This window comes from Epinephelus fuscoguttatus, linkage group LG16 (assembly GCF_011397635.1).
Source record: "Epinephelus fuscoguttatus linkage group LG16, E.fuscoguttatus.final_Chr_v1".
In the NCBI taxonomy this organism is placed as follows: domain Eukaryota; kingdom Metazoa; phylum Chordata; class Actinopteri; order Perciformes; family Serranidae; genus Epinephelus; species Epinephelus fuscoguttatus.
In genome coordinates this window covers 13,254,890-13,269,759 of record NC_064767.1, presented here as the reverse complement: position 1 = coordinate 13,269,759, position 14,870 = coordinate 13,254,890, and the positions used below count along the sequence as shown (strand labels likewise).

Genomic DNA, 14,870 nt, shown 5'->3' with positions numbered 1-14,870 from the left:
GTGTTCTGCATCACCTCTTCACTATTACTCATTCATTCCTTAATTTACTGTTGGCCAGGAGCCAATGGAGAAACTGGAGGTGCAAAACACTCTTAAAGGACAACAACTCAGTGTCTCTTAAGAGAAACGTTTCCCCAGTTTTCTAGATTCTGCTAGATTTGTGAGGAAAGGTAGGGATGATCAAAAACACTCATGTAAGATTTGCATGCTGCCACCATACTGGAACTAACTGTATAAAATTCTTAACAAAATGGCGTTACATATTTATGGTAAGTAATGATTTGGTAGCACTGCAAGTTTTAGCCCAGAAGTGAAAGCTATACTGATGAGGTAAATGATGATGAAAAGTGTGATGACTGTGATGAGCAATGTCTGTTTGTCTTTGACTTATGAGTATGGAAGGATGAAAACGTGATGCTGTTTAAAAAAAAATGTACCTCTTGTGTCGTTCGTCGTTTACTCCTCCTGAAAATGTGAGACTTCAGAAAAAAAACAAAAAGAATTTGGTTAAATGCAAGCCTGTAATATGGTCCTCAGCTGAACAACAAACTAATTGCTCTATCAGAAAACTTTGCCATGCATTAAAGTGCAACTATAAACCACTAACTGAGAAACAGAAAACGAAAACTGAAACCATCAAAGTTTTAAACATATTTTGGTAGGTACCTGGTCAATATGTGTTTGATGATTATACTGTTACTAAAACCATGTTTCAGGCATGTTGTGGCAATGGTCTAAACCAATGCATGACCTAGACTATAATGATAAGGGCAACGTTTACACACAGTCACACCTAAGGACTCAAAGACAGGAGAAGCAACAGAATGCCAGCGTCACCCACTAAGCAGCACAATGCGAGGAAGGTGAGTTCTTTATGCAAATGTCTTCTGACGTGCATGAAAAACAACCAATCATGTTTTTTAAAAAATTCTTCTGAGATACACGCAATGCCTTATTTTCCACTCCACTAAATAAAAGAGGTTCAAACAACTAGAATTAACACTGCTTGGTTGTCTGCTTCAGTGCCCCAGTCAAGATGCACTTAGTTTACATCAGTGTCTGTGAAAGAAAATGGATGCTTCACACAGATCTTTTCCCCGGCAGCACAGAGGATCTATACAATCAGCACAGTTTCAAGGTGGGCACCCAAGATTAGAGTCACCTATTCAGTATCTGACCAAATGTCTCCTCTTCTGTCCCTGAGTTATAACCTTGAGTTATGGCCAGAAAAGTGTTTTGTCATTACAGTAAAGTTCACCTTTTACCTTTTGGATATACAATGTCATCAATTCATCATCATACCATATTAAACATTTGTGTCCTTCTGTAATAATTACAAATAAATTATTGAGTTACAGCCAAAAACATGTTTTGTGAAGTCAGTGACCTTGACCTTTGACCACCAAATTCAAATTAGTTCATTGTTCAGTCCAGGTGAGCATTTGTGCCAAATTTGAAAAATCTTTCAAAAGGCCTTCCTAAGATATTGCTTTCATGAAAATGAGACCAACGCAAGGTCACAGTGACCTTGACCTTTGACCACCAAATTCTCATCAGTTCATTGTTGAGTCTGAGTGGATGTTTATTTCAAATTAGAATAAATTTTCTGAAGGTGTTCTTGAGATATCGTGTTCATGAGAATGAGACAGATGCAAGGTCACAGTAACCTTGACCTGCGAACATTTGTGCCAAATATGAAGAAATTCCCTCAAGGTGTTTTTGACGTATCACATTTACGAGAATACGAACAACCTGATAACAAATGCCTCCAGCCACAGCTATTGATGGCGCAGAGGCATACGAATAGAAAAGTTGATTTTAAGTCAACTAGGGCTACAGCTAACGATTATTTTCATTGTCGACTAATCTGTTGATTATTTCTTCGATTAGTCGACTAATCATTTTATCGAAAAATGTGTTAAAATGTTGAAAAATGTCGGTCTGTCTCTCTCTTCTATGAAAAATGACTCAAACCGATTAGTCCACTACTGAAATAGTCACTGATTATTTTAATATTCAATTAGTCATCGATTAGTCGACTAATCGTTGCAGCCCTCGAGTCAACAGCTTCCCCATTCTCTTCAACATGACTTCAATTAGCTACCAAGACTTGCATAAAAACAAACAAAAAAGCCACATCATTCTAAAAACAAACAATGTCATGCACTAGTTTAGTTGCAATGTCAGAAAATAACTGCCCCACTTGAGCCAAGAATGTTCAATGCTAAACATGCCTGAAAGCTACAGGATGATGAGACTACCTGCCTTTGTCTTCACATGTGGTTGCCATGCAACCTGTGGAGGAAGTTACTGCGTTTTGTGTTTCTAGTGAACAGGTTTGACAAGACCCCACAAGTTATTCAAGTATTGGCTGTCTGCTTGATAATTTATTAGTTTACAGCACTCTTTGCACAGCACCAACACTGTTGAGAGAAGTGGTTCACAAAAGTTGAGTTTGTCACGATCTATTCAGACACTAACGCAATGGAAGAACTTATATGGTTTACTGTTTCATGCCCTTTTGAATGGCAGCATTATAAGTTTATATAGTTCAGGTCCTGATGGGATTGTAGATGAAGTGCCACTGTTGCCACCATGGGGTACAGAGTCTCTTTAAATAAGCACTATTGGACTCCAAGTGTCTCTCTACTCTGCTGCATTCATGTTTAATGTTCAAAACCAACAGGCTCTATGTGTTTGAAGATGCATGTTACTCGTATAAATTCTGTGTTGTTCACATTTTGGACTCATAGACACGCCTTTTATGAAAATGCCACAAAACACAGCAACTTCAGAGAAACATACCCAAAGAAGAAAAACACATATATAACCGAAATGGAAGCAGTGGAAGCATTGTTCAAGATTTAACAGCTGCTGAGGTTTCCAGGAGCATTAAGGTCTGTGTCTTCAGGGGCCACAAGATTTTTCTGGTGGCTTTAAAGAGAGCACAGGCGGATATAACAGCTTTAGCTTCCCATCGGAAAGGGCTGTCTGACTGCAAGGTAAAGTGGTGAAAATATTCTAAATATAATCCTGAACTGATATTGATTTTTTTTCTCTTTTTGGTGGGCCTTTTTATAAGGGAGCAAAAAGGCATTTTGCCGTTGCCTTCATCCACAGCAGTACATTGCTAAGCTTTTGCGGTGGTACTCCTGCCTCCTTCTCCAGTGATGTTGCTTGGTACTTGTCTTTGGTCTCTAACAGATAAAAATCTTAAACTCACGTCCAACTCACGCGTCCAGGGAACACGCCCTGTTGCTTTCCCTAATAAAAATACATGTGAACAAGTCCATGTTGTAATCATTGAACCAAGTAATAAGCTACTTGACATGTGTGTTCTATGGTGTCGTATTTGTTCTGCCTTTTTTACTTTCTTGTATTGTTTGTCTTTTGGTGTTAAATGTCTGAAATGAGACATGATGGAAGTCTGTTTTACTGCTTTACATATAGGTTTCTCAGTAAAAATATTTTAAATCATAGAAACAGTGGTGTGGTGTGAATTTTCCACTAGGTGGGACCCTATAGTTTAGGTAGCTCTGTGTATTTTTGTGCATTTAAACATTAGTATTATGTCACAGAAACCACTGAGAGTGAAACTTATGTTTTGGATGTTATTATAATGCTGTCAGTGATGCATCACTGTTTTTGTTCCAGCGCTCTGCACAGACCTGACACCTGCCCTTCTGCCTGCTCGCACCCCTGCCTCTCTGAAGCTGTGGGTGCCACCTTTGCCAAGCAACGGAGTTGGTGGCATGAAGCTCCCTGGGGAAGGCCAGTAGAGAATAACCCTTTATTTTTAGGTATATGTACGATATTACCACAGACATAACTCTAATCTTCCGTCACAACGTATGCTGTGACAGCTGTGGAAATATAAGTGACTTTGCCTAGCCTGACACCTGCTTGCGGCTTTGATTCTGGCAATTGAGTTGCTTCCTTTTGTTGAGCTAAAAAGGGTTTGAACCTGGAATGGCCACCTACGTAATGTTTTTGTGTGGTGTCCAGCCAATATGGTCTCAAATAACTTAGATAATCTCTCCAGAATTACTGATGCAGCAGCAAACAAAAGCAAAAGCGAGTAACTTGCTGACTCAAAGGTACTGGAGAAAATCCATTTGAGCTCCATAACAACACAACTTTATTTAATGTGGTACATTCTCTTCTCTTTTCCCTTTTGTCTACATTTCGTTGATGCATCACAACCACAGCCGTACGGACGCTCACACACCATAAATACTCACCCACTCTATCCAATTAATGAAGAGCTAAAGAGCGAAACTGAGCGAGATGGATGGGTTGTTGTTTTTGGTTGAGTGACCTGAAAAAATGCAAATCTGCTATTCTGGCTGAAAGCGCCGAGGACTTCACTGTTTGTCTGTGCCTGTCTGCGCGTTCTCCGACTCTCCCTCGCTCCTTGACCTCTGTGAGGCCCTATTAAGTGATGTCCCATTAATCAGTGGTGAACCTGTTCTCTGCCTGTGCTTCCGCTGACTCTCAGCTGGATCAAGGATAGGCCAAGATCCTGCTGCTCTGGCAGACAGACTCACGCAGAGAGAGACCGAGTGAGTGGATGAAAAAGAGATATGCTGTAGGGGTCATTTTCAGGTGATTGAAAACACCCCCTGGTAAACATACTGCATATTCTCTTTCCCAGAGGCAACATTATCTCTGAGTGGCTTAATGTAACACACAATACCTTCTGTACAAATTACCAGTGTCAAAATAACCAAATAAAACATGTAATTCATATTTTCTAAGAGGATAGCTTAGGAATTTTTCTTGTGGTTTCAATCCATGCTATTTTGGTAATTTTTACATGGTAGGCAGTGATATGTATTTTACAAAATATAGGGGGCCTTTAACAACACAATATTAGTAGCAGAATGCAGAGTATTGAAGCAAAGAGGCAGACAGACAAATCCAGACACAGAGTCCTAATGCACCATTGTCCTACCAAGTTGTAGTTGTTAACCTGCTAACAGTTGACTATTTACACATCCAGCAGACGCAAAGTCTGGTTTGGACACCTCAACTCCTGAGAGCTAAAATTACTGATGATGATTGTATGCCTCCATGAAACAGTCAAGTTGCAGTTACAGTTACATCCATGTTACACATGCATCCACAGGTTTTATGAAGTCACAGTGACCCTGACGTTTGACCATCAAAATCTAATCACTTCATTGTTAATTCCAATGGTTCTGCCAAATTTGAAGAAATTCAACAGACAACCCGGTAACATTATATCTCTCACCACTGCTATTGCCAGCATGGAGGCATAAAAATATATGGCTATTTAAGAGACTTCCTAAAAACTCGGTAGTTCTCCAAGATGGTTGTGGTTTTGCAGGATGCAGCAATGCACGCTTCTGTGAGCTCTGTGACTGTCTCAGCCCATGCTCTTATTGTACATTAATTATATGATAACCTGTGTAAACCTTTGTATGAATACAGAACAGAAATCCTAAATTATTTTATTATTATAATTTATTATATTATTATTAGTTTTGGTTTGATGAAATGAGAAGTCAGACTGAGCGGCGAACATCTGGCAAGTTTTATTTCTAAAGCTTCGAAAATTCAGCAAACTGAAGTGAATTTTGCACTCTACAGGTATGAAGACATACAGAACATACAATTCACATTTTCCCTTAATTTGTAGAATAATTTGTTCATAAATCCATGTACAGGACATAGAAATTGATTTTCTGCCTTGTAAACCTATTTGGGTTGGACATTTATTGATACAAGATACTACACTGATATCAGAATACAGACCTACCATCTGAGTCGATTTTGTCAGTGGACACAATTTAGTCCATCTAGGTTCATAAATAACTTTTTAAGTCACGGTTTTGCTGGCTTATCCAAAAAGTGACAAAACGACCCAATGTGAGTAGACAGGAACAGGACATCTTGTGCTTGTACGTCTTTCTTTACCACTTACGTATCTCAAACTTTATCTGTCTGCTTTCTGGTGCTGAGCAAGTAGCATACATGAGTTATTCATCAGAGCTTCTGCAGATGAATGACCCTGATTCAATCTTAATATCAAAATTATTATTTTATAGGGCTTTACAGATATTCTGGGACTACATGCAAATGTCATGAATGTTCTTTTCACAAAGAACACGCACTTAAATGTTAAACTATTAGTCATTTACTTACAAAATCACCAAAAGCTGTCTTCCTATTTTAAAGCGAACACTTAACCACCTAAAATGATTTTGGCAAGGTCTCAGGGGGATTCTTATCGTGTCAAAATGCTCCACCACAACTGGTGACGCAAGTAAAATTTCCAAACATAAGACCTCCTTGGGTAAATCATAAGCCAACACAATAGTTTATCTGTCTTGCCTGGCAATCATAGTATATATTTAGCTGTTATTTCCATGCAGTTGTTTCTCCAGTGAGCCTCCGTGATGACGACTGACGCAGTTAGGAGGAGTTTCGTGATGGAACTAGAAAGCGTCTATTACAGGCTGTGTAACCGGAGTGGGAGAGGGATAGTGAGAGCTAGCTGTGATCAATTACATGCTGTGTGAATGAGGACAGGACATTTCACTAAGTATAGACTGCTTTATACCGTGTGGTTTTAAGTATACATGAAATGACGCAAGCATACAACATACACATTTCCAGATTTCGTAAAATTTTCTATTGTGGAATAACTATGGGCAGAGTCACTTTTAAGGAGTCTCTAAATGTGTGACTGAGCAATATGTTAAGGCTGGGTTTACAAGTTAAATTAGTATATCCTATGTCTTTTTTGTCATGGTAAGGTCAACACATTGCACCATGTGTCTGGGTCTGGGAGGTAATAATTGTAAGCTATACTGTGTACTGACATTAAGACAAGTTGCTGGGTTTTTGTTGGTACAGTTAAGTATACACCCTTCATTTCAAAATGTAAAGCGAGAGCATGAAGGAGATGTCGTGTTAATGGATGTGTACATTAAGTACAGGCTTTGCAGTTAGACTCCGCTCAGATCTGAACTCTCTCAGCAGCAACTGTCACCGCTGTGTCAGCTTCTTCTGCTCTCTTTTTACCCTCCTCCACTGCTTTTTATTGTGTCTGCTCCTATCTAACCACCCTACCCACAATCCCTTTTCTTTCATCTTGCCATCTAACTTCCCTCCACCAACATCCCCCCGCTCCCTCCCTCCTCCGTCTCAGCTTGCCTGCCACTTTTATCTTCCCCTTCTCTTCTTTCCACCCTGATTTCTCCTTTTTTCCTCCTACCCTCTCCACTCCACTGCTGTATTCCCTCTGTTGTCTTTCTCCATCTGTCCTTCCTCCCAGTCTTGTTTCATTTCACTTTCTTCCTCCCTGGTTGGCACCCCCCCCCCAACCCTTAACCAATCTCTCTCAATTTATTCTTTCTGTGCTGCCTCCACCTCCCTCTGCACCCTTTTCCCCAATTTATTTTGGCCCATTTCTCTCTTGGTTTAAAGCTCACCTTCCCCTCTTTGTTTTCTCTGCACCTTATTCTCTCGCTTTTACTCTTGTTGGGTACAAAACGTTACTTCAGCTTTTTTGTATCGGCCTGCTATTGTACAAAAGCTGACAGGGTCATTGATGTGTTGACACTCACATGACCCTTGACACTTCAAATTCCCTCTATCGTTTTCTCATGTTTAGATGAGGTAAGCTCTGTTGCTTTCCAAGTGGAAACTGGGTCATCGCAGCAGCAAGACAAGAGGTACTGGTTAGAGAGAGTGTACAAAAAGGAAAACAAAAGACAGGCCATGTCTATGAATCTGAAATTACTTTTTATGATTAAAAAAATATGCAAAAATAGCAATTCAGAATTTAGGTTTAAGGATTTTTATGTCATCAATTTTTTATTTCACTGTTAAGGACAAAAAAATATATCTTTTTGTCTGGGTCTCCCAACTTCTCATCTCAGTCGTCTCTATTGCCTTTTTATAGAGATGCGTTCATGTTCATAAATGTTGACTGAAGTGCCCTAGATCCCCAGAATAAAATCTGATGCAACATCACATCACTTTGGATGATCCCCTCCCCAACACAAACACCTACATCTTTTTGTGGGCTTTTCACTTCACCTCCCTCCCCTCTGCTTCTGTTCCAGTTCTCTCTCTTGAACCCAGGTCAGTCAGCAGAACTGCAGTCATTAGTGGAATTACTTTGGGGTTTCGTCGCAGAGCTTTCATCGCTGTATAAATACTCCCAGTGCTGGTATCAAAAGAGAAAATGTCATTGTAACAGCAGGGGTACAAGGAGTCCTAAGAACCTAGCCACATTGGAGGAGTACTTGTTACATGGATGTGGCCATATATGTTCTAGCTAATGAGCTTTTGCCAGAGTATGTAGGCACATCACTAACATGCCTTCACACAGTTCTAACTATTGACAGGTTTGAATTATTGAGGAAGGAAGAAGTACAGTATTAGGTGTCCTTATTCTCACTGTTTCAAGTCTCCTCAGAAGGAATTAAAATAAACCCAACCACAGGTGTGTCACACTCACAAAATTGTTTTAATTACTGTACTTTTTGTTTTCCTACGAACCAGTGAAGTGACAGTATTCCTCACTGCATTACAAGCTCGACTCATTCTGGTCCTTAATGCTTTTGATTTTTCTTCAGTACCACCTTACAACAAAATAACTATTCCTAAACACAAGAAAAGGGTGATCAAAACTACATGTGAACATTCTCTGCATGCAAATACTGACTTTTAAGGGCACTGAGTGTCTAGTTACGTTGTGTACTTATTCTTTAATCCCACTTTTGCTGTGCACACTTGATTTTATCTGCATAAGTTCTTGTATAGCCGATTGTGTTTCGGCAATATTTTAGATTTGAGAGGTTTGGCTTCTTTTGGTAAATTCAGGGATCCCACACATTTTCATGGTCAAAATTTCAAAACTTTTCTATCAAGGAGCCACAATAAAAATAAAACTTCCCTTCAAATTCTAGTTAAACATTATATCAGGTAGCTGGCAAACTTAAAGGGAGAGAGGCAGAAAATAAAGCAACGTTCATGATGACATACATACAAAAAGTTCGACGAAGGCAGCAACAGAAAGTTCATTTTCCAATGTGTTACATTATGTGGAAGGTTATTCACGGAGCAACAGCAACAGTTTCATTACTCAACAAATTTCTGTGACTTTTCCAGAACGTTCAATGATTTTTCCTAATAACATGACTTTCCATGCCTAGAATATGCATTTGTGATATCCTATGACTTTTCCAGGTTTTTCATGGCTGTGGAAACCCTGTAAATTAACAGAAGAGTTTTGTACAAAAAATGTGTTATTTGTTTGAGTAAATTATCAAATAAAATATTAAAAACTCTGGTATTGGTCCGGCACTAGTATTGCAAAATTCCAATTTTACTCTGCCCTAGTTATGTGAAAACTTTTATTTCAAACTTTTAATCAAAAACTTTCTGCTTCACAATGTTGACTCATCCATTTTCGAAATAGCATTTCTCTTGGTGCCATCTTAAAACAATCTTTCATACAGCAAGGTTCACTTTCCATTGAATGAAGAAGTGTCAAGATGCTTCTCAGAAAACTGAGTCTCAAGAAGTCTCAAGAACATTTACATAAAGTCAGTAATTATAATTTTGGTTACAACACCAAGGGAACATTAGCTGACTGCTGCAATTACAATGCCAATTTTCCATTATTCCAACACTTCAATGTGCAAACCAGTGTTGTTTTACTTTCATTTTATTGAAATGTAGCAGTACTTTTACCACTGATCTGACCTTTTTAAGTGCTGAAGCCATCAGATTTTACAAATTGCTCTGCACACAAGGCTGACAGCATTCAGTAGAAATGACAATTTATTTGTGGAACAAAATGGTTAAGTAACTTATTCCTCTGTTAAATATACATCTACTATGGGGACATTTAGTTTTTACTTATGGAAAAATAGCATGGAGGATGTGCCATGTTAAATGTGTGCCAGATTTTTTCACACCATGTGATGACATGTATGTGCATATTTTCTTTTCCACTGGTCTTTTTGAAGTTTGCCTGCCAAATCACTACAAACTAAAATATCCTTCACAATTTTTCTGTTTCCAACATGGTAAAAACCTCCTTGTATTCTGATCAGCAGTGCATTCGTACCCTTGCCCATGGTTACAAAATGTTATTCAGGGAAGCTTGTTGTTGTCACTGAAGGTGTGAATATTGCTGTCAAAATACAGCCAACAAGTCCCTGAGCAAGAGTGTCAGACTGATTTATATCTGCCAACCTGGCTGCACTAAGATGGCATGGCACCCTAACCACAATCAGGGGTTGTCGGTCATATTTGGATGTGAGGAAAGTGCAGTGGAGGAGCGAGGGGTGGGTCTGACTCATAAGTCCCTTTTACATGGCCTGCTCAATGTGGGCCTCACTGGAATTAGGGGACAGAGTTGTCTCCCTTCTGGATCGGGAACCAAGGTAGTAACAGCACAGAAATACTGCCTGTATAAATGGGACAGCTGACAGGATAGGATCATGAGCGGTGTGGGTGTGTATATATGCACAACTTTTAAACTTAACTAAAATGTAAACAGGTAAGTTATATAAAAATGTATCCCCTGTACAGTTGTCATGAATGTTGAAATTAGCTATAGAGACCAAAAACATTGTTTTTTGTACCAGGCTGTTAACATGTTTATTTCTGCTGTAAAGTTGGGCATTTTAACAAGAGAGTGTAGGGGGGGATTTACATGCTTCTGGGGCCAGTCCTCAAGTGGCCATTAGAGGAACTGCACTTTTTAGAACCTTGCGCTGGCTTCATTTTTCAACCCCAGAGGTTGTCACTTGTTCTCAACTTATCAAACCAACACAATATTACATAAGACAACTGCCAACTTCAGAAAAGGACTTCCTTGGAATGTAAATACATTACTGTTAGATGAGGCATACTGATTCATTAAAACAAACCATGTCATATAATCACCATTTTAGAATTACATTAAACCCTAAAAGACTGGATTAAGTACATATGTATTCAATACCTTGCAACATTCAAATTAAGACTTGCACAGGACAGTACAGCGGGCTGGGACTGGGAAATGTTGTAGAAATCATCAACATCATCAGAATGTTAATATTAATAAATTACATTTTCCAATATATCCTGTAGATATACACAACAGCAGTATGGCAAATGAAAGCAAATAGGGTGTTCTAACTGATAAAATAACTGTGCCTCACCTTATATTTCTATGTATAAAACAAAAAACTACTTTTGGTTGTTTGTTTTCAAGTACAGTTTGCTCAGGAACATTTTTCAAATGTATTTAGCGTTATAAAAGGATAACATTATACTCATTTTTACAATATGAATCAAAATGAAGTCGACAATCAACTATTTAACCCTGAAAAAAATAATACCATTGTATATTCTGTAGGTTAATATAAGAAAACAGTTGCTACTGTATGGTGTTGAAGTGATAAAGTACACTGAGCCATGTTACTGCGTTCATGTGTGTTTGAGTGCTACTCGTGATGCTGTATCACAGAACAAAATATGCAAAACAAAAACTTGTTTGCAGGTTGAACTCTTGCAGCACTGTTAATTTAGACCTGATGACATGAATGACGAGTGGCCTGTTGACTGGAGCATTAAGCAAGTCACCACATGATAGCTGCTACACTCAAAGTTCGTCTCAACCATGACTATCAAGCAAAACACAGCCTCCTTTATTTGTCCTTTTCATATTATCTTTATATTATCATTTCCTCATTCTGTTTTGCTGTGCACGAAATTGGCTGCCTCAATAATAGCTTGTATTAAAGTTACTTTATCAGTTGTAAACTTAAGACACAGAGCACGTGCAAGAATGATTGAGCAGGCATAAGGTGTTTTCATGCCTAAGAACTCCGAATAAATCAGCACCTCCCAAGCACACTGCCGCTTGGGATTATGCGGAAACAAGGGAAATTCAGTGTTTACAAGAAGAGCAACAAGCAGCCAAGAGCGTAAAACTGCATTAATGATGATTTATGATATTACTGTGCCTTACTATGTCGCTATATTTGGAGCCGTGGAGTGGAGTACAATATCTGTAATCTAGAGGACATAATGAAAGAGGCAGCAGGAAAACACTGACTGGTTCATATGTGCTATCTGCTGCTCAGAGACATCTTGTTTTTCATATTCGGAAAATTAACATTCATGTACTTTTTGTCTGTAATAACTTTGGTATAGTTCATATAACTTCTTATATTCCTATACTAGTTGCACAGTATATATCTCTAATTGTATTCATACTAACTTTTTACTTGTCTATTTATCTGTACTTGTTTCTGCCTTATCTTAATAAAGTCAATGAGAGGAAATAATGAGTAGAAATAATGGTGTACCTTTGCAGTTTTTCCTAACGTGTCAACACAATTCTTATTTTTGTCCTTTTTCCAAATGCAAACCAACATGTGTTTTTTAAAACAGTTGTCAAATGTAGAAAAAGAAAATAGGAAGTAGTGAAGGATTTCTGAAACAGGAGTCGCACAAGCTGCAACCAGCCTTGACCTCTGCAGACAGTGACAGAGGAACAGTGATGCGATGGGTGAACTGTGCCCGACCTTGTGTCTCTCTGCATGGGATGCTTGTTTAATATGATCTCTGGGGGGAGTGTGTGTGTCTTTGCTATCTCTAAAGTGAGCGTGTTTCTCCTTGTAAGTGGTATTTATGTTTAATGAGCTTGTTTTCTCTCACCCCTATGTGAATGGTACATGCACGTGAGTGTTGTACTGTATGCTTTATAGCCACCATTTAACACGTGGTGTAAAGTTAACACCGCTAAAATGAATGAAAATGAAAATATTCTGTCAAAATTAAGGACACATGCATATGAAGCAAAACTCTGGCCTTGAATCATGTATTACATCTTGTTTATTTCGATGCCAAAGATCTTTGGTTGCAGGATTAAGCATTGTTTTTTTTTTTTCCTATTGAGGCCGGCAGATTGAAAAACATTCAAGTGTATGATTTGGCAAAAGCTGCATTCTTTTTCTTTCTATGATTACTTCCTGTCAGAGAACATTTTTCATAAAAAGATTCAACAACATTAAAATATTCTGCTGTACAAATATTCAGAAATTGGAATGGCTGCTACATTTTGGTATGTTTAAAGGGAAATTTCGGTTTATTTCAACCTGTCTCCTATCATCCTAAATTTGGTTCAAGTCACTAGCGACATAGAAATAATAATTAGCATGTTAGCTGTTAGCCTAGATACAGCCGTAGCGTCAGACCTGTTAAAACTTAATTGACCGGGCATCCTTTCAAGTGCAAAGTTAGTCCACTAAACAAGCTTTTTCTCCACAAAGACTGCCTCATATCGTTAGGATAAATGTCAGAGAACATATAGAAAACGACATGTAAACGTGTTGTCTTGCCTTACCGGTGTGCTGCCATGTTTGTTGTTTACCATTTAGCTAAGGCTGCAACCAGTCGCATTCCTTGCAACAGAGGTATTCCTCTTCTGTGGGCATTGGGGTACAGCATTCACAGGTAACGTTACACCACCAATCTCCAGAGCTAAAGCCTTCCAGCAGCCATTCCTCCTCTGTCGTCCTCTAACGTTACCTGTTGTGCCTCTTCACAAAGCTCTTCGTCAGTGTATTCTGGCTCAAATAAATAAGGGTGGCCATCAACTCTCGATGTGGAAAGCCTATATACTAACATTCCACATTTAGGTGGTCTTCAGAGTTGTTGTCTTACCTTACGGTGTGTTTACCATTTACCTCTGCTTCCCAAAGCGCGGCCGAAATATCGCGAGAACGAGCAGCGATCTCATACCATGCCTGAAATCTCGCAAGAACAAGCCGCAGCAGGTGCAAGGCAGAACCGGACAGTAGCCTGAAAGGTTCATTCATTTATTTTATGAAAGATTTATAGAATAATGGCTGACTTTTTGCCAGACTTCAACTTTGTGGAGGAGGAATTTGATTTTGCAGAGTTTGATGGCCGCCCTTATTTATTTGAGCCAGAATACACTGACGAAGAGCTTCATGAAATTGAAGAACGGAGGAGGAGAGAGAGGCACAACAGGTAGAGGACGAGAGAGGAGGAATGGCTGCTGGAAGGCTTTAGCTCTGGAGATTGGTGGTGTAACGTTACCTGTGAATGCTGTGCCCCAGTGCCCACAGAAGAGGAATGCCTCTGTTGCAAGGAATGGGACCGGTTGCAGCCTTAGCTAAATGGTAAACAACAAACATGGCACCACACCTGTAAGGTAAGACAACACGTTTATATGTCGTTTTCTATATGTTCTGACATTTATCCTAACGATATGAGGCGGTCTTTGTGGGAAAAAAAAGCTTGTTTAGTGGACTAACTTTGCACTTGAAAGGATGCCCGTTTGGGTCTGACACTACGGCTGTATCTAGGCTAACAGCTAACATGCTAACCATTATTTCTATGTCACTAGTGACTTGAAACAAATTTAGGACGATAGGAGACGGGTTGAAATAAACCAAAATTTCCCTTTAAGTTAGCTAAAAAAGGCTACACGCACCATTTTATTTAATTCTTTGTTATTTTCTATACTTAAAAATTATACAGAAATCATAGAATATATGTTTTACCAAGAACGTTTTCCTTGTTGTAGACAATAAGGTCGGAAAATTTACCATGATTATGACGTGCACTGGTTTTCTTTCTTTGTTTTTGTTTTTTTTTTGGAAAAGATGTCTGTGCGGCTTTTTGGATCTGCTTAATAATAATTTGTGGTGTCATGTAAACCCAAGCAGTGCAAATGTGTATATACATGTGTCACACGCCTTTGGGAGCCAAACGTAGCAGAGGCATTAGCCTACTTCCCTTGCATTAGTCTGAAGAAACAAATTAACATAAGTGCAACTCCTCCGCTGGATTTAATCAAATTC

General features: G+C 38.9%; 1 protein-coding gene across 2 annotated transcripts in view; it reads right to left on the bottom strand.

The window, feature by feature from the left end:
* The window catches only part of LOC125903149 (kinesin-like protein KIF20B), a 70,028-nt gene that overhangs the window by 21,338 nt on the left and 33,820 nt on the right, over positions 1-14,870 (bottom strand). The window contains exon 31 of one of the 2 annotated variants that reach the window (XM_049599867.1): positions 438-479. The exons of the other annotated variant lie outside the window; for it this stretch is intronic. Coding sequence (XP_049455824.1) covers positions 438-479 — 42 coding nt within the window. The remainder of the gene's footprint in view (positions 1-437; positions 480-14,870) is intronic. 2 annotated transcript variants of the gene reach the window in all.